We start from the raw sequence: 22,946 nt of genomic DNA, 5'->3' as shown, positions 1-22,946 counted from the left end.
ATGCTCAGGTAAATGAGACATGAAGCTGTCCTCCAGAAACCTGTAGTCTTGTTTATGGACTGTTACCGGTTAGGTAGACAAACTACTGCCACGAAGGGAGAGATGGCGTGCTAACAGAGGGACCTGCCAGGAGGAAGGGTATGTAGGACAGGAAGTCAGGAACCCTACAGAGGCAGACCTGGGAAGCGTCACAGAGGTTGTGCTGGTTGACCCTCATTTCCCATCCAAAGCTACTTCCAATCCTCAGCAAGTCTGGGGGGGCCCTACAATGGCTGGAATTGCGGTAAGGAAACAGCACAAGCCAAGACACAACCGTGCGAGAACGCCTCCCGCCTGTGGGTGCTGTGAGAGCACGAGAGCACGGGCTGCGTGTGAAGGAGCCCCGCGAGGTGAAGGGGGGGTGGGTGTAGGTAAGGGAGGTCCTGGGCCGGTCTCACATTCTATCCAGCACTTGGCTGTCTATATCCTCAGCCTTCTGGCTAGACCGCAGGCTGGCTGAGGTCAGGAATCAGGGGTGCCACGTGCCTCCTTGGCATCAGCCGGGAGGCTCCGAGTATGGAAAACGGGGAGAGCACACTTGTGACGCCCGAAGCGTGTTCTCTCCCATCTCCCAGGAGCAGAAAGGGCTCCTGAGACCCGCATCTGTACCACTCGTGCAGTGAGTTACAATCCAGCCAGCACCCCCCATCTACTCTTCTGCTTTTCTTTGGTACTTAACCCACATTCCGCACGAGGTAGCGCTGGGGCCTGCATGGGAGAGCTGGGCTTTTCCGCAGGCGGGAAGGACGGCGTGCCCAGCCACGGCCCTGCTGACCTCCCTGACGTGGGGACCGGACGCCTGCTTTGGGGAAAGGGCTTTCCAGCCTGGAAGCTGGTGTCTCGGGCCCTGCACACACGAGCGTTGCAGGGTTGCCGATTTTCGCCTTCCGAGAGTTAGAGCCGGAGCATTCCAGAGGCAAGGCCGCGGCTTCAGAAAAAAAAAAAAATCATGTTTAATTTAAAAATTAGAAACTGGAGCAGGCTGTGAGCACAGGGGTTGATTGAAACAAAATTTAAATTCCTGTCAAGCCCATTTAAACACGGGGGCCCTTCATAGACAATTAGCTGCTCCCTGTGAATGCTGAATAAACTCAGGCCTGGTCACTGCGAGAAGACAGGCGCCTACTGTGAGGCGCTGGAAAAAAAATTAACTAAAATCAGGCTGTATGAAATATTTCGCCTTTCAGTATATCACAGGGGTTGGAAAGTGTAAACAAGACAAAAATCGATTCCTTGGTGCCCTCAAATCAATCCCCCAAAATGGTTAGGGCATCTGTTTCTGCTAAATTTTGTTTACATCGGCAGATTTGCCTTAATTGCACTTGTTTATCTCCCATTGTCCCTGGGGCCCTAATCTCCCGATTACTAATACTTAACACTCATTTCACATCTAAAGCTCCTTCTAATCCTCAACAGGTTTTGGGGGCTCTTAAAATTATTGAAGCCACAGAGGCGGGAGACACAGCCTCTTTGTGAAAGGGACATTTTCTTATCTACTACCAGCTGGGCCCAATCATCACCAGGGATGGTGACAACAAAGGTGCTAAAAGGCTCTTCCACAATGACTGCTGCTCCACTGGGGATTCAGAGGATAAAAAAGAGCTTTGATGGAAAAATCTGAACAAGAGGCGAGAGCAGTCCAGCCAAAGAAAGTTACTGTCATAATCAAATGCTGTCAATCACCATGAAAATCCAATTAAAAATGTTTCCGCACGGCCCTCTTAAGTGGAAAAATGTACCCTATTTATACAAATTTTTGTCAACTCCACACCAGTCCCACAATTAGAAAGTCCTGCTATTAATTGAATCCCCCTCCGCACAACCCCCACCCCCCCCAGTTTAAAAAGACACGCAGGCCATCCAGAAGCCTTCTGAGGGAGGTGAGACACACGTAGGCTATTGGTATACAATTAAGAGTTAATCGGGTTACATTGGAAAATTCCATTTTTATTTGTGCCCAGGGAACCTCTGCCTGAATAAACGAATGCTACCTAGCCTCCTACTTCAGAATCAGTGACCATTTACACAGAGAACGGAGAAACGGTAAACCAGGATACTGGAAAGAAACTAGTCCATGCTCCAGCAAATGTCTCTCGGTAGACCAAGACCTAATGTTTAATTCTAATCTTGAAAATTAAATAGAGGACAGAAGGCCCAAATGTCTCTACTGCCTTTAGGCAGTCTCTAAAAGGCCAGGCGAACCTCAAATTATCTGCAGACAGATCTGGCCCCCCAAATAACTGTTATCTACCAAAGGCCTCGCTGAAACCACAAGACTCCTGATCCCCAAAGGTCTCTCTCCAAACTGCTACAAATTAAAAAGCAAACAACCCATTAAACAAATCCAGCTGGTTTCAACTGTAAATAGGAGGCTTCTAATATTTTTCCAGCCCTTGAAATTCCTGGTTAGACTCATTAATTATTGATAAGAATTGCATCTTTTTATTGGAGTGTACTCCCAGGAAAACAAGTTTGCTGTCTTCAACGGCAATTCCCAAATCACGGAGACTAGGCTTCAGATCTTTCTGTATTTCCCCCACAAACGGCTAAATATCTTCTGGTCTTTTTCAACTTAATCCATTATTCCCGAGAGCTAGGGGCTGGGGCGGTGTGCATCAGATATGCTGGTAGATAAAGACCATGGGGTCCCTCTGCTATCAATCTAAACAAACGAAGACGGTGCTGGCCAGGTGGTCTCCTCTAGATCTTGGCTCTCCGATGACCTCCTGTTTCGGAATTAACTGTCGGAGGCAAATTCTTAGGGGGTCAGGACACATGCTGAAGGTGCTGAACACTGCCTTGCTCTTCCCACATGTCCCATCCTGAGGTGGGATGGCCAGAGCCCTGGAGTCTGCTCTGACTGGTCAAGCCCATGCTGTACTGGTTGTTACATGTCTTGAATGTTATCCCTGCAAACACAGCAACAGCCTCAAAATGCCTTTATTTTGGCACCAAATTATTTTACCCAGATGACCTCTGGGTTAAGTCAAACAAAACCCCTTAAACGAACCATGTCTTCTAGTGTGGTCAGCCTAACTTATATTGTACATTACAATGTACAATGTACAATGTCCCGAGATGGCTTGTTCCTGGGTGAGTTTCCTTGGCTTTACTGTGTGAGTTCTTGGAGAATAAGAACTGTTCTGTTTGTCTGTCTATTCGATGTCCAGGACAGTGTTTCATTGAGCGGGATGCAAGGGATGGGCACACGCCAAGAGTAGGCGATAGTGAGTTCTCTTCCTATAATCAGAGCGGAGACTCGCCTGAACGGCAGTTGCACACAACCATGCTGGACACTGAGTCAGAAGAGCATGACCCTCTTCAAGGTGCTTACAATCTAGCTGGAGAAAAAAGGCATTAAACTAGTGAGTTTCACTTCCAGCTGCTCCTTATAATCTACCTGGAGAGCTTTAAAAACAAAATAGTACCTGTTCCCTGGCCCAAGCACCAAGAATTCTTTCATCTGGGCTGGGATCCAGGCTTTTTTTTTTTTTTTTCCCCTCTAATTTTTAACTACTTGGATGATTCTGATGAGTTGCCAGCATTAGGAACCACTGTACTACCTGGACCGACTTGTGACTAGAAGATGGATACGTAATTCTGTGTAGTTAAGTACCGTTCCAAGTCAGAGACTAGATTCTGGAGTGCCTCAGAGAAGGGGGCAAGCACTGTGATAGGGAGAAGGATGGAGACCTCCAAGGACGGGGCTTGGGGGTGTTCCAAACTGAGACCACCCCCCAAATCAAAGAAACTACCAATGGGCTGAGTGGTGTCAAATGAGGAACGGACGTGCAACACACGCCCAAGACCCAGCTCAGCCCCCGGGAATGCGGCGTGACGTCACAGAGCAGTCCCAGAGTTCCATTTTGCTGCGTCCGGGATAACCAGACTATTCTTGCGGTCAAGGAGCCATGGCCTCACTGTGCCGTGAAATGCGATGCTGGGAAGAAGACGGTTGGCCCAGGCAAACAAGAAAGAAGCGCTGCAGTCAGGAGTTCAAAAAAACCGCAATCTTAAACAGACAAATCATCACCGTATTAAGAGATCTGACCTGACGATGGAGGAAAAAAGTTATCCTTAACTGGGAAATTAAAACTGTTAGATCACCATGATCAAGGAGTGACAGATTTTATCTATCTGTATCTCTCTTGCTACGTGCGTGTATATAAATACACACCCAAACACACACACACATTTATCTGCTAAAGTCTCGTGAAAAGATTAAGCAGTCACGTCTGCGGGAAAACAAAGCTTGTTTTCTGGGGTTATAATCTCTCTGTTCTCGCTGAAGTGCTAACGTGTCATCAAAAATTCAAATTAAAGCTGTCTGATTTAGTGCGATCTCAAGCATCCAGGCAGTGATTCTGCCGTTGTAATTATGTGCAATTAAAGAGCCAAAATCAACTTCTGAGTAGTGGATTCCTGTTTATAAGCAGACACAAACAGATGATTTTAATGGCCTTTAGAACTTGAAAATAATAATAAAACAAATCATTCCGTGGTTGTAAATTGGACCCTCTGTGGAGCCCCCAGGCTTCTGTGATGCTATCTGTGCTTGAAGGAAATACTTAGCTGAAGTTACAATCCCAGCCAGGGATTCTCCCTGCAAATTCCGGGTGCCTTAGCTAATGAGCTGATTTGCACCTCCAGATGAGTAACCAAAAGCAAAAGTGATATCTGCAAGAATGGGTGGCCAGACACACACAGGAGTCTGGCCTTAAGGGTCTGTTTTAAAACATGCTCTTCAAAACACAGGCGAAAGCTCAACGGAGTAAATGACAACCAAGTCCATAACTGCTTATTAAATCATCGTTAGTATCTTAAAAAGTTCCAACTGCAAGTATAGTAGGTCCACGAACACCGTGCAAGGGGGGCTGCTAAAATGTGCCTCTCTGCCTATTTGTGTTTGGGATACAAGTAAACTCTGGATCAAAAGAAACCGAATTGAGACCTGAATTGAAATCAGGAGTTGGATGCTCAATGGACTGAGCCACCCAAGCGCCCCTAAAATCATCATCTTTTTTTTTTTTTTTTAAGATTTTATTTATCTATTTGACAGAGATTACAAGTAGGCAAAGAGGCAGGCAGAGAGAGAGGGAAGCAGGCTCTCCGCTGAGCAGAGAGCCCGATGTGGGGCTTGATCCCAGGACCCTGGGACCATGACCTGAGCCAAAGGCAGAGGCTTTAACCCACTGAGTCACCCAGGCACCCCTAAAATCATCTTCTTAATTGTTCAGTTCATTCTGTCTATTTGTCTGTGACCTAAAGGTTTGGGTCTAACAGTGGTGAATGAAGTAATTTGCTGTAAATCCAAAAGTTTTACTGGAACTGAAGTGCTGGAGAGACAAAAATCTAACCTGGTGATTTCTTCAATTTCTAAAAGTGACCATGCTGCATGCAGATGCCCAGTTTATCAAACCACTGATTAAGTGCGAGACAACCAGCCAAACTATCGGAAAATGTAATTACAATCAGGTTTGGATACACAGAAAAGCTACCAGTGACAATTTAATAGAGAGGAGTTAAACAAGTTAACAAGTAATTAAATGTTTAAACAGATTTTTCTGGAGCAGTTTGGTGTTTATTAGCCCCCAAACAATACCACCTCTTATCCGTAGAGCCTCTTCTGAGAAATGAGATGCCTTCAAGTTTGCAGCTGCTGGGATTTAGATGAAGGGGGAAAAAAAAAATCTAAAAGCACTATTTTGATTGTAACTGACATCCCTCCCCCCACGATCCACAACTGCTTTTCAGATTCCAAGTCCCATGATTTACTTGCTATCTAAGCAAAATGTCAATTGCAAAATTTCAATTGCAAACTGCCCTCTGTGTTTCTTCTTAGTAGCATGAACGAAAAAACGAAAAAACCCAAACCTGAGAAGATACTGAACGAGGACGCCCTGCTCTGGAATGTACCACGAAATGCACAAAATAACGGGCATTATTAGAGCCAGAGGAGAAAACCCATGTTTTTAAACAATTACTAAAGCAGTATAGTAGCAGCATAAAGACAATTTCTGCGCCAGCTTGTTTCTTTGAAATTCTCTCTGCCACTGAGCAGCTAGAACAGATAATAACTATTAGTAAATCAAACTCCTCTGCAATATCCAGCTGTGCCTCACGCATTTACATACAGATAGAATGGGTATATGTTTTTAATATGTATGTGATCCGTACTTTTACCACAGCCGAACTGCATGCCACAAAGGAGGAGGAGAATGGGAATCAGATCAGCATGAGATAATAAAGTGGCCTAGATAAAGTATTAGCCAGCGATTGATCTCAAACCGGGATGCTGCTTCTTCTGACCTGATTACTTACTATGCATAGATTCCATTAAATAGAGCTTAGACAGGGGAAGCTTCTGGAAATACTCTAAATGCATAGAAGGATCTATAGTGCTCTGAACCCAAATTGTAACTGCGGAGGTGCCCACAGCCCGTACCCTCCCTGCCTGAGTCAAGGCCCATGTTCAGGATAGGCTGGCAGGTTAAAGGGCCAGCTGCCCGCTGGTGGGCAGCCTTCCTCAGTCCCACGGGGAGGGTCTTTCCTGTCCCTCCGCTGCGCCAGGCCAGCGCCCTCCGAGTGAACGCCGCCCTCCTGAGCTGCTCGTCTAGTTCTGGCTGCATTGCACTAACTAACAGAATGAAAAGGCAGCGAGGGAGCTTAACAATCATTCAGGGTCACGGTCCCGTTTGAAAACTGATGACAGTCACGGATTTCTCTTTTCACAAAAGAATGCAAATCCCCACACGCATACGTGATGTTGGATGTAATTTCAGGGGCTCTAACACACTTCCTGAAGTCATGGACCCAAGGTCAAGGACTGGTGATCTCATGCATCCTCTCCGTTTTGCACATGAAGACACTAAAAGCTGGGAGGGAATGGGGAGCTGCTGGCAAGGGAAGGCAAGTGTGGAGGCTTTCCTGTTAAAGTCCAGCCAGACCACAGCTACCAGAGAACCCTACAGGAAGAAGACTCATTGGGCAGAAGAATTCTCTGTGGCTCACGTGAGCAAGGGTCTACCCAACAATGTTCTCACTGTATCCTCTATTAACAAGTTGAATAGCAAAGCCAGATCTGAACCTATCCATCTCAATGTGCTCCCATCTCAAGCCATCTGTCTCTGAAGTTAGGGGTCTGATTTTTATTTTTTAGGTGTCCTTCAATCAGATTATTGACATTTTGGGAAAAGGTCTCCACCACCCTTGTTTCATCACCTTTTCCCTTCTTGCCGCGTCCTTGCCAATCCTTTCTGATGGCAGCAGCTGTCCCCCACTCCACAAAGCCGAGATATCTCTGTCGCATTGTCCGAAGCCTGGTGAACATTCTGCTTCCATCTCCACAGGGCTTCTACAGCCTGGAAACATTTTTCTAAGTTTGTGGGTCCTACATCACAGAGCTGGCGCGGCGCTGACCTAGGTCTTCCCTGTGATTTGTACCAGCGTGCTGTAAAAGTGGGTTCTTTCACAATGGAATCATGTTCTTATGAGCAGAGAGAGTGCATGTGGGGGTGTCAGCATGTGGGAAGTTCTTGGCCACCTGCATGGCTGGCTCTCCTTTGTTGGGTTAACGCTGGCTCCTGATTCACGCGATGGCTCTCGAAGGACTGAAGGATGAAGGGCTTCCCTGTACCTGAATGGGAGTCCACTCACAAGAAAAGGTGTGTGGGGGGTCGGTGTGTTGCTTCCATGTCAGGTCCACGTTTTCAGACTTGGACTAGGGTTTCTTCTCTAAGAAGAAAGGGTTTCTCCTATAAGAAGTGGAATTTTTTAATAGATCGCCCAGCTGGTGGCAAATGCGTTGCCTATCTAAATTCCCCCGTTGTGGGTTTGGGACTCCACGAGGCCAATGTCAAAGGGATTTCTGTTCCAAAAGGCCCTAGAGGTCTCACACTGCTCCGAAAAAGTCTGGAGCCTCTAATACACTCATGCTTGACCCAGCCTGTTTCCTTGACCTGGAATGTCCCCTTGAAAACTCTCTATGAAGTTCCGTCCATCCTCCAAAGGCCCTTTTCCAATGCCAACTTCTCCGTGTAGCTTTCCCCATTTCCCCAGTGAACCCCCAGAGAACTCTGCAGTTCTGAGTTACTTTATTCCGGCAAGTTGCATACTTGTTGTGTCTCCTGCAAGACTGGATGAATGTGGCTTACTCTTCCTTGTGTCTTCTATTGAGTCAGGCACAGGATATTGTACATCACGGTCTAATAACACCTGCCAAACTGAATTGTTTATCTGGTTCTGAGATCTCCCAAGATGATCTGGATGCTACTGATGGGACTTCTGAATGGGTTATTTATGTACCTTAACAGATACATGCCAGACACGTATATCAGCTTACATGAACTCTGGACTCCCCAAAGTGTGAGTGTTAAGGGAATTTCTTCATCCAGCTTTAGCATACTTCCACTTAGAACATAAAAACTGATAACCGTCTCAGGAACAACCACACAAAGTAAAATTAAACGACCAAACACCTAGATGAGTTCTAACACCGGGATTTTAGTGGCTTCAAGAGTCTAAACTTTAGCTTTGAGACTGACATGGCCAAACACTGCAAAGATGATGGTTTGAAGACTGGGGTATTATGGATATAAGGTAACTGTGGCAGATAGAAAGTCAAACACTGCTCGTACGCCCACTGTGCACATGACCCACCCCTCCCTGCGGTCTGGTTTACTCAGGCGGGGCTCGCTGTGCTTACCGACGGTCTCTGGTGATGAGTCTGTAACTCTCAGTATTTCTACCCAGGCTCTGATTTTCTTCCTTTGGTTTGGATAGTCCTGCAGGCCTCATGGTTGATATGGCCCAGGCTGTGTGGACCACGTCAGTGCCCTGCTGGCCGGAGCTACCGTGCTAGGGAGATAAACTGCTCTTTTTGAGAAAGGCAGGTCCCCACCCACAGTGACAAATGTCCCCTCCAGTTCACGCATTCCAGAGCATGTTCTCAGCTTCCAGATGGGAGCACCATCAAATAGGTTGTAGGCGGGGAGGGAAAAGGAAAAATTAAAGCCATTAATATGCTGGAAGAAATAAAGAAGCTGGTTCCTTAAGACTGGGCTCCTAGGACGTGACTCACGTTCCTGAAGCCAGGTACAACCCAATTTCTCTCTCATCCCCTATGTGGCTCAATACCGTGGTCAGAGGCAGGCAGGGCCCAACCCCCTTGACCACAGGAGCCTCACACACATTCCAAGCTTTCAGCTTCCTCACCGAGCCCTTTCTAAGCCGGGTGCCTCATGAGTGCTGTACCTGAGGGAATATGTTCATTTAAATCCCACTGGGAGCAGTCCTACAAATGTTAAATTAACTAGAGAACCGGGCTTCCTGTGACTACATTTTTCATTGTGTTTTACTGATTTATTGATATTTATTAATTAAAAATGTGGGACAGCACACACCAGGGTGTACAGTTATAAAGAGAGAGATCAAGATATGTATCACTTGTCTCTCCACACACACACACACACACACACACACACACACACACACACTTTCTTCTCAAGCACTGAAAGTGCGCACCCTCTGGCCTTGTCTTTATGACTTGCTGCCCTGGAGCTGTGCTCCCCACCAGGACATACATCCATATGCATGGATGGGTGTACGTGCGATCCACAGTGTTTTGTTTAAAAGTGGCCAACTCATTGCAGCACGGAAACATGCATTTACAAACAGATATCTGTTTTATGAAACCCTATTCCTTTGTTTTAATAGCTGAGCTATCCAGCCATAGCATAATAATGCACAAGGTAAATGGGTCTCCATCTCTAGAACCTGTTCCAAGTTTTCTCAAATGTGACTAACTGCAACAATCTCCCAACCATCCAAGACACGCCACCGCCAAAAGACCAGTTTATTCCAGACACGATACCTGCACAGTTATAAATTGCAGAGGTTTTTAGGGGTGAACTTTAACTTGAAACTACCCTGAAAATGGAGATTTGCTCCAGGGGTAACACGAGAGAGGACGCTACCTTCCTGGAAAGCGCTCATGACGCAAAAGGGAAACTTCCTGTTATTTTCTATTCCGGGACAAAAGGTGTATTATGCAAGAAGTTGGGGCATGTAGGGTGTTTATCAGGATGGCATACAACGGATAAAACCCTCTGAACTGGTATCTGCAAAATGCTTCTTGTTTAAAGTGGTGACAGAAGACTGGTCGGGGTGTGCTCTCAGTGCAATGGTCTAAAGACAGGGAATAGTGAGCACACAAAACAGGAGAAAGAGCAGACTGTAATCATTAGTTATAATGCTCGATCCCGGCGTTCCTTCTAACAGCTTGTGCGTTGTCAAATCAACAATCTGCACTAAACAAATGACCATTTGGGAATTGCTAGGGAGCGTCTCTGTTCCTCTCCCTGCTCGACTAAAAACTGTCATTCGCCATCAAAGAAAGCGGCCTTGGAGCTGAGAACACAGCACCCGCAGCTCATAGTTGTCTCTTTCTGAGGAAAGACCAAAGATTCACATTAACTTGATCTTTTGCAGCCAATCTAATTTCATTCTGCATGAATCCAAGAGGACTCCGCGCCACGTTCAGAATCTCCTGCAGGACACTGCGAAAAACTGAATATGCTGACTTGCTTTTCTGTTACGGATGCTCTGGGTGCTGAGAGGCGGTAACAACAGAGGAGGAGGAGTAACCCAGATTAACTGGTGACCCTTGCGTGTAAGGCGGAGGAAGAGAGTTTTACCTTAAGTTTCTTCCTTTTTCTTTTCTACAGTGAGAGATGGAACCCAAGCAGGAGGAGTGGTAGAGGAGCCCAACACGGGGCTCGATCCCAGGACCCTAGGATCACTACCTGAGCCGAAGGCAGACACCTAATGACTGAGCCACCCAGGTGCCCCCTCCCTTACTATTACAAAATGGTGGTGGGTTTTTATTTTTTAAAAAGATTTTATTTATTTATTTGACAGAGATCACAAGCAGGCAGAGAGGCAGGCAGAGAGAGAGGAGGTGGCAGGCTCCCCGCTGAGCAGAGAGCCCAATTCAGGGCTCAATCCCAGGACCCTGGGATCATGACCTGAGCTGAAGGCAGAGGCTTTAACCCACTGAGCCACCCAGGCGCCCCTTATTTTTATTTTTTAAAAATATTTTATTTATTTGACAGACAAAGATCACAAGTAGGCAGAGAGGCAGGCAGAGAGAGGGGAGGAAGCAGGCTCCCTGCTGAGTAGAGAGACCCTGGAATCATGACCTGAGTTGAAGGCAGAGGCTTTAACCCACTGAGCCACCCAGGCACCCTGGTGGTGGTTTTTTAAAGAGTAAAAACTACTACCTGAGGATTTGGGCTTCAAAACACTACCCAAATGGAGTAAGTAATGCAGTCTCTCTTAAGAGCTGTGGATGTTTTAAATTCCATTCCAGTTCTTTTAGCAGAAGGTTAAGCACAGATATATAACCAGAGAATGCTAACGTAATTAAAGCAATGTACTTACCATCAGGTCCTCAGGTGCTGGTCTTTCTTTGGGTTGTTTTCGCATGCTGTTAGAGGAAGAAAAGCTCGTCATTATCTAGATCACGCAAGAATCTGTGCTATACTTTCCACCATGGACTATTTCCCCTGGAATCTGAATGACTTCAAATTCACCGTGTTCAATTCTTGGCCAAAGTATTAGCATATATTCCCTTTCTTTTATTTGGGCCTTTAATTAATCAGATTTTGGGGAATCTCATGAATCAGAAACATAAAGATTTTTTGGGCGGGTAGTTATTCTTGCACTACATATGAAGAATGAATTTAAATTTACCTAATTCCACTTTTGAAATAATTGTGGGAGGAAAAAAGCGGCAATATTTCTTCCTGACTTAGTTTTCAGTTTATTTCAGACTTAAATCTAGGCAACAATAGACTTCTTTTTCCGTAACTTGGATCAGTAATAAGAAAAAAAAAAACATGACTACCAGGTCAAATGAGAAAATATTTTATTTCTTCATTCTGACTCTGAATGACAAGTCATAAAAGAAGTCAGGAATCTAGATAATGCTACAAAATTACAAATGGGCTGTTATATTAGTTCAACTTTTATTTATTCTGGCTACAATGCAGGTCGATATTCTTTAAACAGCTGAGGGGGGGGGAGTTAAGTTTGTTTAAGGTGCTTAAAGGATCACATTCCTCATACAAAATGCTGCTTGTCTGACATGCAGTAAGTATCATCAGTAGCTGCGTCAGGTATGAAGGCTACGGGATGAAGCACTCACACGTGGAACTGATGTGACTACAAGCAGCTACCTATCTGGTGGCCCTTATCCATACCAAACTCAGGGAGTCTGTGGGATAAAGTCATGAAAAGAGACTGCTTCTTCTATTACTTGAAAATCACACAGATGCTTTTTCTTTTACACAAGGCAAACTCTAACAAGCACCAGGAAAACCTGTCATATGATCCCTGCAATTGCTGACAGTATTTTCTTTTCTTTTCTTTTCTTTTTTTTTTTTTTTTTTGAGTAGAGAGACTTAATGATCATTTGGTAAATAAGAACCGTAGTTATGAACCATTAATGACATCAAGGACATTTGCCTTCCCTATAAATAACCATATGCACCTCTCAAATACTGCATTCATTAGCAAGTAATTCAAGCTGTCTCGCCAGTGGAGTTGGTAACAGTCCTAATCTGACATTCCAAAGTAGCTGTATCTCTTGGGAAAACAAGGCTATTACCCACTATCATTTCTGTTTCGGCTTGACATCTGTGGAAATTTCAACACAGGTTACCCCTCCCCCTGTCTCCATAAAACTTTTACATAGCAGCTGATTAATTTTTTGGACAGAAGGAAGGCAAAGCCTTATCTGCTCCCCTCCCATTTCAGCCCAGAACCGGCCCCACCCCCAAGGGGGTCTCAGGCCACACAGTGAGATGCACAGCCCTCCCGTCACAAATCCCACAGCGCCAGGCGGGTAATGCCCAAACCAGGGCTCCAGGCAGCTTAGGAACGGCATGGTTTGTTTTTCAATTTCTGCAGTTCAAAATGTGGCATTCCCATGATGGGCTGCTTCTGAGTGTTTCTAGGAATTCCACATAAAGGAAATTAAGAGAGATTAATACACATTTTTGGATAATGGGCTCTGATATTATCGATGAGCTCAGGATTCCAGTGTTCAGTGGATATATCTGTTTTTTCTAACATGGGGTGCTTTGGAAATGAAACATCTGCGGGGTAAAAATAGTTTTTAAAAGCTACAGAATATTAGATAAGTCTTTTAAATAAATAGAAAGTGTTAATAAAATTTTTAAAGTCAGGGCGAAAAAAATCTCTTCCTCACATGTTTTTCTATGGAGTATAAAGACATTATACATGGAGTATGAGACATTTTTATTAAGAGGTAACATATTACACTTAGTCAAAAAGGTGATAAAGCTTGACATTTATATTAAGGAATATTTCTTAGCTTCACTTTAGTGTAATCATCAGATGGATCATGGCGGGGGAGGGGCAGGGGACAGTGCACAAATGTTTTGGTTTGGCAAGGACTCCCGACTGCACCATTTCCAGGCGCCACAGGAAGGAAGGGTTCCGTTTCCCACCACCGAACAGGACTCTAAAGGTGTGATGAAACGGAATGCAGTGGACTAGGGGAAGGCAGGTAGAGGTAGCTGTGAGTAAGTTCCGGAATGTCCCGAAGAGTTTCTGGTTAGTTCTGCCTCTTGCTTTGTGGCGATCATTGCTAGGCTCCCAATTTCCTTCTCTTTCTCTGTGCTAGGGAGAGGCAGAGGGCAGAAGGAGGGCAGTGGAACAATGGGGCCGTCCACAGCCTCCTGGGTGCTGCTGAATGGGGAAGAGGCAGGTGGATGCTGTGAAAGGGGGACCCTCCACCTACAGAGGGGGAAAAGGCAGAGGGTTGGCAAAGAAAAATGCGTGTTTCCTCAGGTGTAAAATGACACCGACGGCCCCTTTGACCTGTGGTTCCTCCCAGTTCTTTAATGGTTCAAGTGGGCCTAATGGAACCATGTTTTCATAGTCTTTCAAACATCAAAATTCACTGAAATGGAACACCAGTATTGTGTTTAACACACAACCAAAGATAAAAGTTATTTACTGAAAACCCAATGAATTAATAAACTATGCTGCTTCCACTAAGTGACAGACAGTTTTATGGGTAACTTGAGGTTACATTAATAAAAATAAGCTTCATATGTCTGTTCAATAGGGACTATAAAATTGTGTTTTTCTTAAAAAAAAAAAAAAAAAGAAATTGGATAGCAACAGTATCTGTGCTCAAAGAAGGAGCCTGAGTCTCAGCAGTTTATTAAAACAGAAAAAAGCCTCTAAAGTACATTTACGACCCTTTGTGTAAATAACGTTTACATAATTTAAACAATTTCTTCAGCTTTGCTGCCCCATCTGCCCAAGGCCCCGAAGTCCCTCCCGTCTCCAGGAGGAAGCAGGGAGAGCCATAAGGTCTCGCGGAGCCTGGGAGTTAATGGCATGTATCATTTACATTGAGGGCATGGCATGTTTGCAAACGGGCTCACCACTGAGTGATGAAATGTACAAATGGCTCGGAGAACTCTCCAACCGGAAGGACGGGCGAATCCTGGGATGGAGGAAAAACAAGTCACCAAAAGTCACAACAATTCCTTCTCTTCCTTTCCATGCGCCACCCCCCCCAACCCCTGCCCAGCTCCCCCAAGGAGCAGGATAAAGATGAATCTATAACAAGGATTCAGCACCATGTGGGAAGGAAAATAAGGCCTCATCCAATTAAAAAGACTGTCTACACCCTCTCCCACATGTTTACGTAAAAATGCCAAATTTAAAGCCACACACATTTTACAATGGTGAGAAACATGAGAGCAAAGAGGGAGGGGAGGTGGAAACAGGACAATGATAGCCACGGGGTAGGAAAGAAGGTACGAAAGTGTAAATGAGAAATTAATGATTATTTAAGTAACACACAAATGGTCTTGTAATTAACAAAGAGCTGTGAAATTATTCTTGTGTTGACCTTTGTTTCTTTTACTGGATTTGCTATTTATTTACACTTTCCTTTTTATTTACATTTATTTGTATATTCAACTGCTCTTAACTGCTTGCTGAAGCATTTGGGTCAGGTTTTTTGGTTGTTTTTGTTTTTTTACTTTAATAGAAAGGCTTTTTACAGGGAAGCTGTGTCCTGAAAATTCTTTTAGTCTATTTGCCAGTCTGGGCAAACTCGTCACATGTGTGAGAAAGGCTGTGAATTAAGGACCCAGTGAAAAACTCCCACCTTGACCACCAAACAGAACTGGGGCGGAGGTGGGAGCCACTTAAAAGAGCAGGAAACAACGAAGCCACAAATGACAACCACTGAGTAACACAGGGAGCAAACCCCATTACCATTTGCAAAGGAAGGCTTTAAGAATTTAGGAGTTTTTCCAAGAATGACAGAGAGCGCCACTGTGTTTATAGTGTAGCGGCTCAGGATGTAATGAAATTACACTGCAGAGTACTTTAACAGTCATCTCATTAGACCTACAGTTGGAACAAGAGAGCCACATAAAGTAGGCAGCTGCAAATGACTCCATTCCCATCTATTCTCATTTGCTATTAAAAATACCTTTCGGCGGCTTTTTTCCTCTCTGACATCCCTACACAAAGTGCCCTGCAAAGTATGATACATGCACCTATTTAAATTAACAAAGGAATGACTTATTTTAATCTCACTGTGCTTTGGAGTGCTTTGGCCATTTGGATGAGCAATATATCATTACATACAACCTTCCAGCGCTGCAGGCAAGAAACTCAGAGCATGCAGCATTTGGTGGGAGCCAAACAATTTCTCTAGCACACAACTGTGTCAAATGCGTGCATGTATTCATTATTGAGAACGAGAGGAAATAGCTTTGATGTAGTGGAAAAAAGAAGATGATAAAAGCACCTCTGCAATATGCGTGTCATTATCAATGGTGGCAGATAGATACAATTGCACAGCCTCCTATGTGATTAGTAAATATACATATAATTGCTGTGGCCAATTATCAGAAAAATGAGATCGGTAATTACAAGACAGAAAATTAACTAGAACTCTTATTAAGGCTTTGTTTCCAATTCAAACAATTGGAAACTGCTGGAAAATACAATTAAATCAAAAGGAACTGAGGGGGTCAAAGCAGCCAAAAAAATAAAAATAAAAATAATAATAATAATAATAAATAGATCCCAAAGAGGTTAAAAGAACCTCTGTGAACGAAATGTGAACGAAATGATCCTTAGATTTTGCCTTTCTGTCCTCTTTGAATTTACTCTATTCATCCAGATCAGGAGAAGGTTAGTAATCATAAACTTAAAATTCTCATCAGTAGAGAAAGGCTTCCGAAAAGAAAGGAAAACAAAGGAAAATGGGAGCGAAATAAAATCTTGCCAAGTTCAAAGGATTACATGCAGGCATTACACAGAGAGGACATGAAAAACAGGGGGCTGATGAAACCGTCCACTCAGAAGAAACAGGCGTGCAACAACATGACAAGTCTTCGATAAAGGTACTATAAAATGGCCACAGAAGTCCCATCGGTTTGAAGAGCAAAAATAAAACATGATATCAATTTCAGCCCGGCCTGATTTAGGAAAGCCATATATATATCACGGTGCCTGCAAGATTCTACAAGGCACAGTTCAAGAAATGACATTTCGCTGTCTCAGAAACGGTTAGTACAAAAACGGTTCAAAGTCTGAGGTGCAGAAACTATGGACCCTGATCAGGAAGTCAGTCCTCCAAGTCATCATTTCTGAAATTCTTCTGGAGGCTCTGGTCCTGGGAGTGTCTGAGTAGTAGTTGATTTTAAATGCGATGTTTAGGAAGATAAAAGCCTACTGCCTTAATGTGGCTGAATATTTACTAAGATGGTTAAAATTCTCGACTGGTTTTCTACAAAGATCCTGATATAAAACATGATGCTAATGTGGGCCTCATTTCAAAGTATGATACCAAGAGTAAATTAATGAATTATAGACCAGGCAACTTGATGAAGATGTCATTTTAACATGGATGAGAAACAAAACGAGGCAATGTGACATCTTTGCATGGGTAGTTAATTTTATTTAAGACCTGATATTGTAGCCTGTTAAGTTCCTCATAATATAAAACTAAGGAACACTGGGTGGTACCCATGAATAATTTATTTCACTTGTGAAAATGCCACCCCAAGTCGACTTTACAGAACCGCAGAGAGCGGAGTCTCATCTCAGGGGTGCCTGGAAAGAATCACTCATCAGAGATGCGGGGGGAAATTCTAATCTCACATGCATAATGCCAGATATTTCTTTTCCTTTTAAAAGCTGTGTCCTCTTGCATACCTCCAAGGAGAATTTTCTGAGATACAGAAGACTGACTGGTGGGGGGTTGGGGGGTGAGGGGGGGGGCGTGTGTGGGGGTGTGGTCAGAATGTCACGCACAAACATGGGGGGGCAGAGGGGTGAGCAGAGGAGTCCTCTGAGAGTCTCCTACTCCACACAAGCACGAAGGCTGCTAACACTCCGGAGGAAAGCAAATAAAGAGACTTGATGGTGTTCACCACACTGGGAGGATTTTTAGAGTATACTTTTCTCATTTTTATGCAAGTAAAACCAGAAGTTTGTTTAGAAGAGCATTGCAGGACACCTCCAAGAATCTGTCTGTTTCAAGCTGGAATTCAAATCTGCGCCAAGGAGGGAGGGAGAGAGGGAGGGAGGATCAGAGTGGAGCTGTCCCAGTTTCCCCACAGCTCCCAGGCAGGGGCAGCAACCAGTCACCACTGGGTTAGAAAGAGCCCGAGAACCCTGCCCAGGGGTTCAGGGGTCTAGTCAAGTCCTTGCTACTACGCATCAAAAACATGCTCTGTGAAACCTGGGTTCAGGGAAGATGAACGAATACATTTCAAAAACACAAACAGGAGCTGGAGAAGCAGTTACAGTAACAACTCTCAGGACTGGCTGAAACCAACTCTTAATGGTTAATAAAAGTCACTCTCCTTAAGACCCCAGGTGCTATACATCACCTTAAGGGCTTTTCTGGGGGAGGCTTTTCTGTTGAACTTCTAAGCACAGAGGTATGGAATGAAACTGTGGATAAAACCTTACCCAGAAGCCTCAACCTGAGATTCTAGTCCCCTATCAACTCTACAGTCCTGCTACAGGGACACAAGCTGGATCTTGTTATGGAGCCAGCAACTGTTATGTAAAAACAGTGGCCATCAACCATTTCAGTAAGCAGTTCTGGTCCTCAAGGAGGACAGTCTCCAAGTCTCAGAGGTTTCAGTAACTACCTGGTCAGCCCCTTGTGCTAAACAACTAGAACACAAGCACGTGTCATGCTAAGGAACAGCGAAGGACAATGGGAAAAAAGTTTGAGTGATGCCTTTGCCTTGTGAATAATGAACAGTTCAGGAAGGTCAACCCATTACAACTGAAACTGTTTAATTATTAATTATGCACAATCTATGAGCAAAAGGACAAGTTCAGAATGTTTAATGTATGCTAACTTCAACTGGACTCTCTCTGGGTATTTTGTTATTAGCACTTGTCAGCAAGGTACTCAGGCATAAAAAAGGCAAGCAGCAGAAAATTTGTGTGTGTGTGTGTGTGTGTGTGTATACCTACATACTCAAAGAGTAGGGGAGGAGGGGGAAGGAGGGCTGACTCCAGTCACTGGGGCTGCTAGTTCACTTGCAGACTAACTATGCCTGTAAGCACAGCTTGTGACCTTGAGAGCAGGCAGATAGGTTGGGTACTCCAAATACAGAAAATAGAGATGAGGCAAATGCTTTCAAAATCACTTATTTAAAAGAGAGATCATTATCAAAAGCATAGTTTTGTTTTGTTTTAAACTATGTTTCTTGGCTTCGGAAAGATCCAGGACAATGTTTGTGCATGTATGCCTGCCCACATGTGTGTGCACATGCGTGAGTGCCTGGAAAATGGGTAGAATCTGAATTCAGTGAATTGTATCAATGTCAATTTCCTGGTTGTGAAAACTGTACTATACTTATAAGCTATTAACACTGGGGGAAACTGAGTGAACGGTAAACAGGCTCTCTCCCTCTTATTATTTTTTTAAAAATTATTATTATTATTTTAGAGAGGGGGAGGGAAGGGACAGAGGGAGAAGGAAAGAATCTTAAGCAAGCTTTACGCCCAGTGTGGAGCCTGATGTGGGACTTGATCTCACGATCCTGAGATAATGACCTGAGCCAAAATCAAGAGTCGGACATGTAACAGACTGAGCCACCCAGGTGCCCCTTTCCATACTATTTCTTACAACTGCATATGAATCTCAAATGATGTTGAAATGGAAAATTTAAAAAGAAAAAGGTAAGGAGCTATTTTAAAAAACTCTGATGAGGTCCAGATTCCTGGCGGAGCTTAGTTTTATATAAGTGGAAAGGCTGGCCAACTACTCAATGGAAAAAAGTTTAAAGAACTCAGCTTGAAAAAATATACCTGCATATTTAATTTCTGCCTTTAATCCATAATTATAAATAATAATGAAACCTGAGAAGGATATGGTAGTTAATTCAAACATTGACAGGGCATAGGCATAAAATACTATGTAATAAAAATGGATAGTCATTCATTATTTATTGGTTCTTTCATTCAGTAATTTTCTTTCTTTTTTTTTTTTAAGGTTTTTATTTATTTATTTGACAGACAGAGATCACAAGTAGGCAGAGAGGCAGGCAGAGAGAGGAGGAAGCAGGTTCCTTGCTGAGCAGAAAGCCCGATGCGGGCCTCGATCCCAGGACCCTGAGATCATGACCTGAGCCGAAGGCAGAGGCTTTAACCCACTGAGCCACCCAGGCGCCCCATTCAGTAATCTTCTGGACCACCTACTGTGTCAAAGGCACTAAGCCTGGCATTGTGGGGGTGACTGATATTTAACCCATAACCTTAAAGAATTTGTGTACTATTTGGGGGAAAAGATGTATACCCCTAATAAACAGCGCTGCAAGGTGGAGGAAATAGCTAAGTAAGAGCTGGGCATTTGGGTTGTACTGGGGGGCACTAAGTCTGGCCGGTACCCATGAGTTCATAAAGAAGAGTGACAGAGAACAGAGTATGGCGTCTGGAGGGCTGTACGAGACTGTCTCTGCCCTCCCACCTTCTTCCTTCCTCACTTCCAAAGAGCACCTGGGGTGGGCGCAGGAGGACGGGGAGCCACCTTAGCGTTTTCATCTATGTTCTGTCCCCTTCTCTTCATGCAAAATAGAAATTCCTTCAAACCAAGATTTTATACTTGCTAGCAGTCAAAGAAGGAAGACAGAAGAAAGGCAACTTCTCAAAACTCTCAAGGCGTTGGCCACACTGTCAAATTCTAAAGGTCAGTTGTGATGTGGTTAGATTAAACCAGCCTGGCAAGTTACACAGAATATGGCAAGCCTTCTAACATTTTTTAATAGCTTATTTTCAGATTTCATGGTGTCAAGCCATCAAGTCATCAGGTAGTTAAAGTCAGAGAACCATCTCAAGTCTGATCAATATTGAGTTAGTGCACTAACATTAAAAAAAAAAAATAAATTTCTAATTTAAGCCTAATGTTCCCTTCGCCCAGCCCAACGATTTGTCTCTATGCCCTGGGATTCACACTAATTGCCACAGCTCTTTTAGATTGCTCCACTCCTGTCCACAGTGTTGGATCAAAGTTCGTTTGTAATTCCAGTGGCTTCATTTCAGGCAGAAAGCATTTTGCCTTGTTAGACCCCAAATCGGTTTTTGATTCTCCACTGTCCACTACCTTAAAATGATACTTTTGTGAGCAACTGCAGAATCCATAAGACAAATCTCCTTTTGACTAAGGAGGAAACCTGGTTTGTTTGGACAAAAGAAAGAAAAAAAAAAACACACAAAAACCTGTGCCATCTCCTTTAAAGACCTCCACAGAAATGAATGTATAAACTAAAACTCTAACTGTCTGAAGTGTAGTCCAATGGTAGACTCTGGGAAATTAGCTCAGTGCTAATATTTTGAAGGTTCTCCGTGTTTCTAACTGGCAGCTGCTGCTCTGACGGACTGTAGGGGGGGAGGGTAGGGTGGGTGAGGAGAAGGCAGGCACATCCTGAAAGAGAGACAAAGGTGGGAACGAGAGGGACAGGGGCTCTAGGTCAGCCAGAGAATGAGACAATAGTCCAGCGTAAGACATACATGCACATAATTACACGTAGGAGTCGTACAAATTCAGACAGTGCTTATTAAATCGCTCACTTAAAAATGTGGCCACTCTGTGAGGAAACAACCGGTAATTTGACATTATCTATATTTTTGATTTCACAATGTGAACACAACTGACCGAATCTCTGGGGTGTGAGGAGGGACAACAGTGGGAATGAGGCTATGCCTTTAGGAAGGCTTGCAGATGGACGTCATCAGCAAAGAAAGCCTCTGACACCCCCCCCCCCACCTTAGCTGGAGAAGAAAGCCCTTCTTCTACTCATCCCACTCCACATCAGGCCGTGAGCAGAGAAAGTAAAAGACAATTCATTTCCACACTGGGTCACTCCATGCTCTGGGTTGCCAGATGTGACAAATTACATGTGTGGGCATTTTGGTGTGAAGCTCTATCCACTGGGTGTGGGCTGACAGTAGCAGCTCATTTAACTTGCCTCAGAAGGACATGGAACCAGGGGCAAAAGCCCTGAATTTCTGCCACTGAAACACCCACCTGACCTATAAACCCTTAAATCAAGGGAGAACCAGCTGTTAGCCAAATGAACATCACAACCAGATGGCTTATAAAAAAAAAAAAAAAACACCACAAAATATAAATGAACAGGTCTAAAGGAATCTGTCTGTAGGTAATTGGGAGGTGAGATTATGAAGCTCTTTCCTGTTTTTTTTTCCCCCTAAACATGTTGTAGAAGTTTTTCAGTACCAAGATAAAAGAGAAGAGGAAAAAAAACCTTTGTCATTAATATCAAAATTAATCCATCATTTAGTCTTTAATTTTTGGTCATTTAAAAGACTAATATTTACTTAGACATTTTTCTGAACCTATGGCAATGACCTTGGTGTTTTATTAAATTCCTTGAAAAGAGGTAGAGAACCGGAACATGGATTAATCTTTGAAACCATATTTACAGTTGCTTTCTCTCTGAAGCTAAAGGACAGCCCGTTTTTTTCTCTTTTTATTTTAGGTCACTTGTTGGTCATAGGCTATAGGTCACAGTATGATTTAGAGGTGTCCCTATGAACAGTACACACACACACTCACTGACATTCACATATACCTCCCTTTTTCATGGTGTGGGCAGAACAGCAAAAACATGCCTGTCTCATACCAAAGGGACTGCATTTACAAAAGTAAAACCTGTTATTGTCCTCTCTGGAGCCTCCCAATGCATTTCCATTGCTTTTCCATAAAACACTGCTGCAAATAATCAAGCATGACCATTGACATCCACAAGATTGAGTTTTAGGAACCATTAAATGAGCTCACCCTCGTGGGAAGCCTCCTGCTCACGCTGGTCTAAAGGTAATTATTCAGCAATTCCTACCTGTGGTTTTACCTTGTCCCTATATGGTGTTTGAATTTCATACGCTGGTAAGGTCAATTTTTTTTCCTCAGGAAAAGTCCAGCTACACATGTTTGATCCAGGACTTAAATTGTAATGTTAAAGTACAGACTTCACCAGGTTCTATGTGCATAAGCGCTGATTAAAAGCCACCTGAGATTAACGGGAGACCATAACTATATTCAACAAAAACAAAAGAGGAAAAAAACTCAGGGAGTATAATAACCCTCAACAGATTCTGAAATGAAAGGAACGACTCCTCCTCTTTTCATAGGTAAGGGGTTAACGCAGAGATATCTGAACTACATGCACGTACCGTTCAAGGGCAAGAACCTGGCAGGTCCGTGTCCTGAAAAACCAACAAGCCATAACACTCACTATCAAGTCAGACTCCAAGAACTCACTGAAATCCAAAGACCACATCGTCACACTGTATGTCCT

The 22,946-nt window shown here is 43.9% G+C and overlaps 1 protein-coding gene across 10 annotated transcripts in view; it reads right to left on the bottom strand.

Annotated features, from left to right (window-relative positions):
* The window catches only part of MAP2K5 (mitogen-activated protein kinase kinase 5), a 261,852-nt gene that overhangs the window by 26,831 nt on the left and 212,075 nt on the right, over positions 1–22,946 (bottom strand). For 6 of the 10 annotated variants that reach the window (XM_013059472.2, XM_013059471.2, XM_045067480.1 and 3 more), the window contains 2 exons: positions 14,520–14,581; positions 11,479–11,524 (listed from right to left, as the gene is read on the bottom strand). In XM_013059472.2, the coding sequence (XP_012914926.1) occupies positions 11,479–11,524; positions 14,520–14,581 (108 nt within the window). Of the gene's footprint in view, positions 1–11,477; positions 11,525–14,519; positions 14,582–22,946 lie in introns of those variants that run through there. The other 4 variants (XM_045067481.1, XM_045067483.1, XM_045067482.1 and 1 more) reach the window with 2 other exon arrangements.

This window comes from Mustela putorius, unplaced genomic scaffold (genome assembly GCF_011764305.1).
Source record: "Mustela putorius furo isolate JIRA1106 unplaced genomic scaffold, ASM1176430v1.1 tig00003896_pilon_pilon_pilon, whole genome shotgun sequence".
In the NCBI taxonomy this organism is placed as follows: Eukaryota; Metazoa; Chordata; class Mammalia; order Carnivora; family Mustelidae; genus Mustela; species Mustela putorius.
Note: the sequence above shows the minus strand (reverse complement) of the source record. Positions and strands in the feature narration are given on the sequence as shown.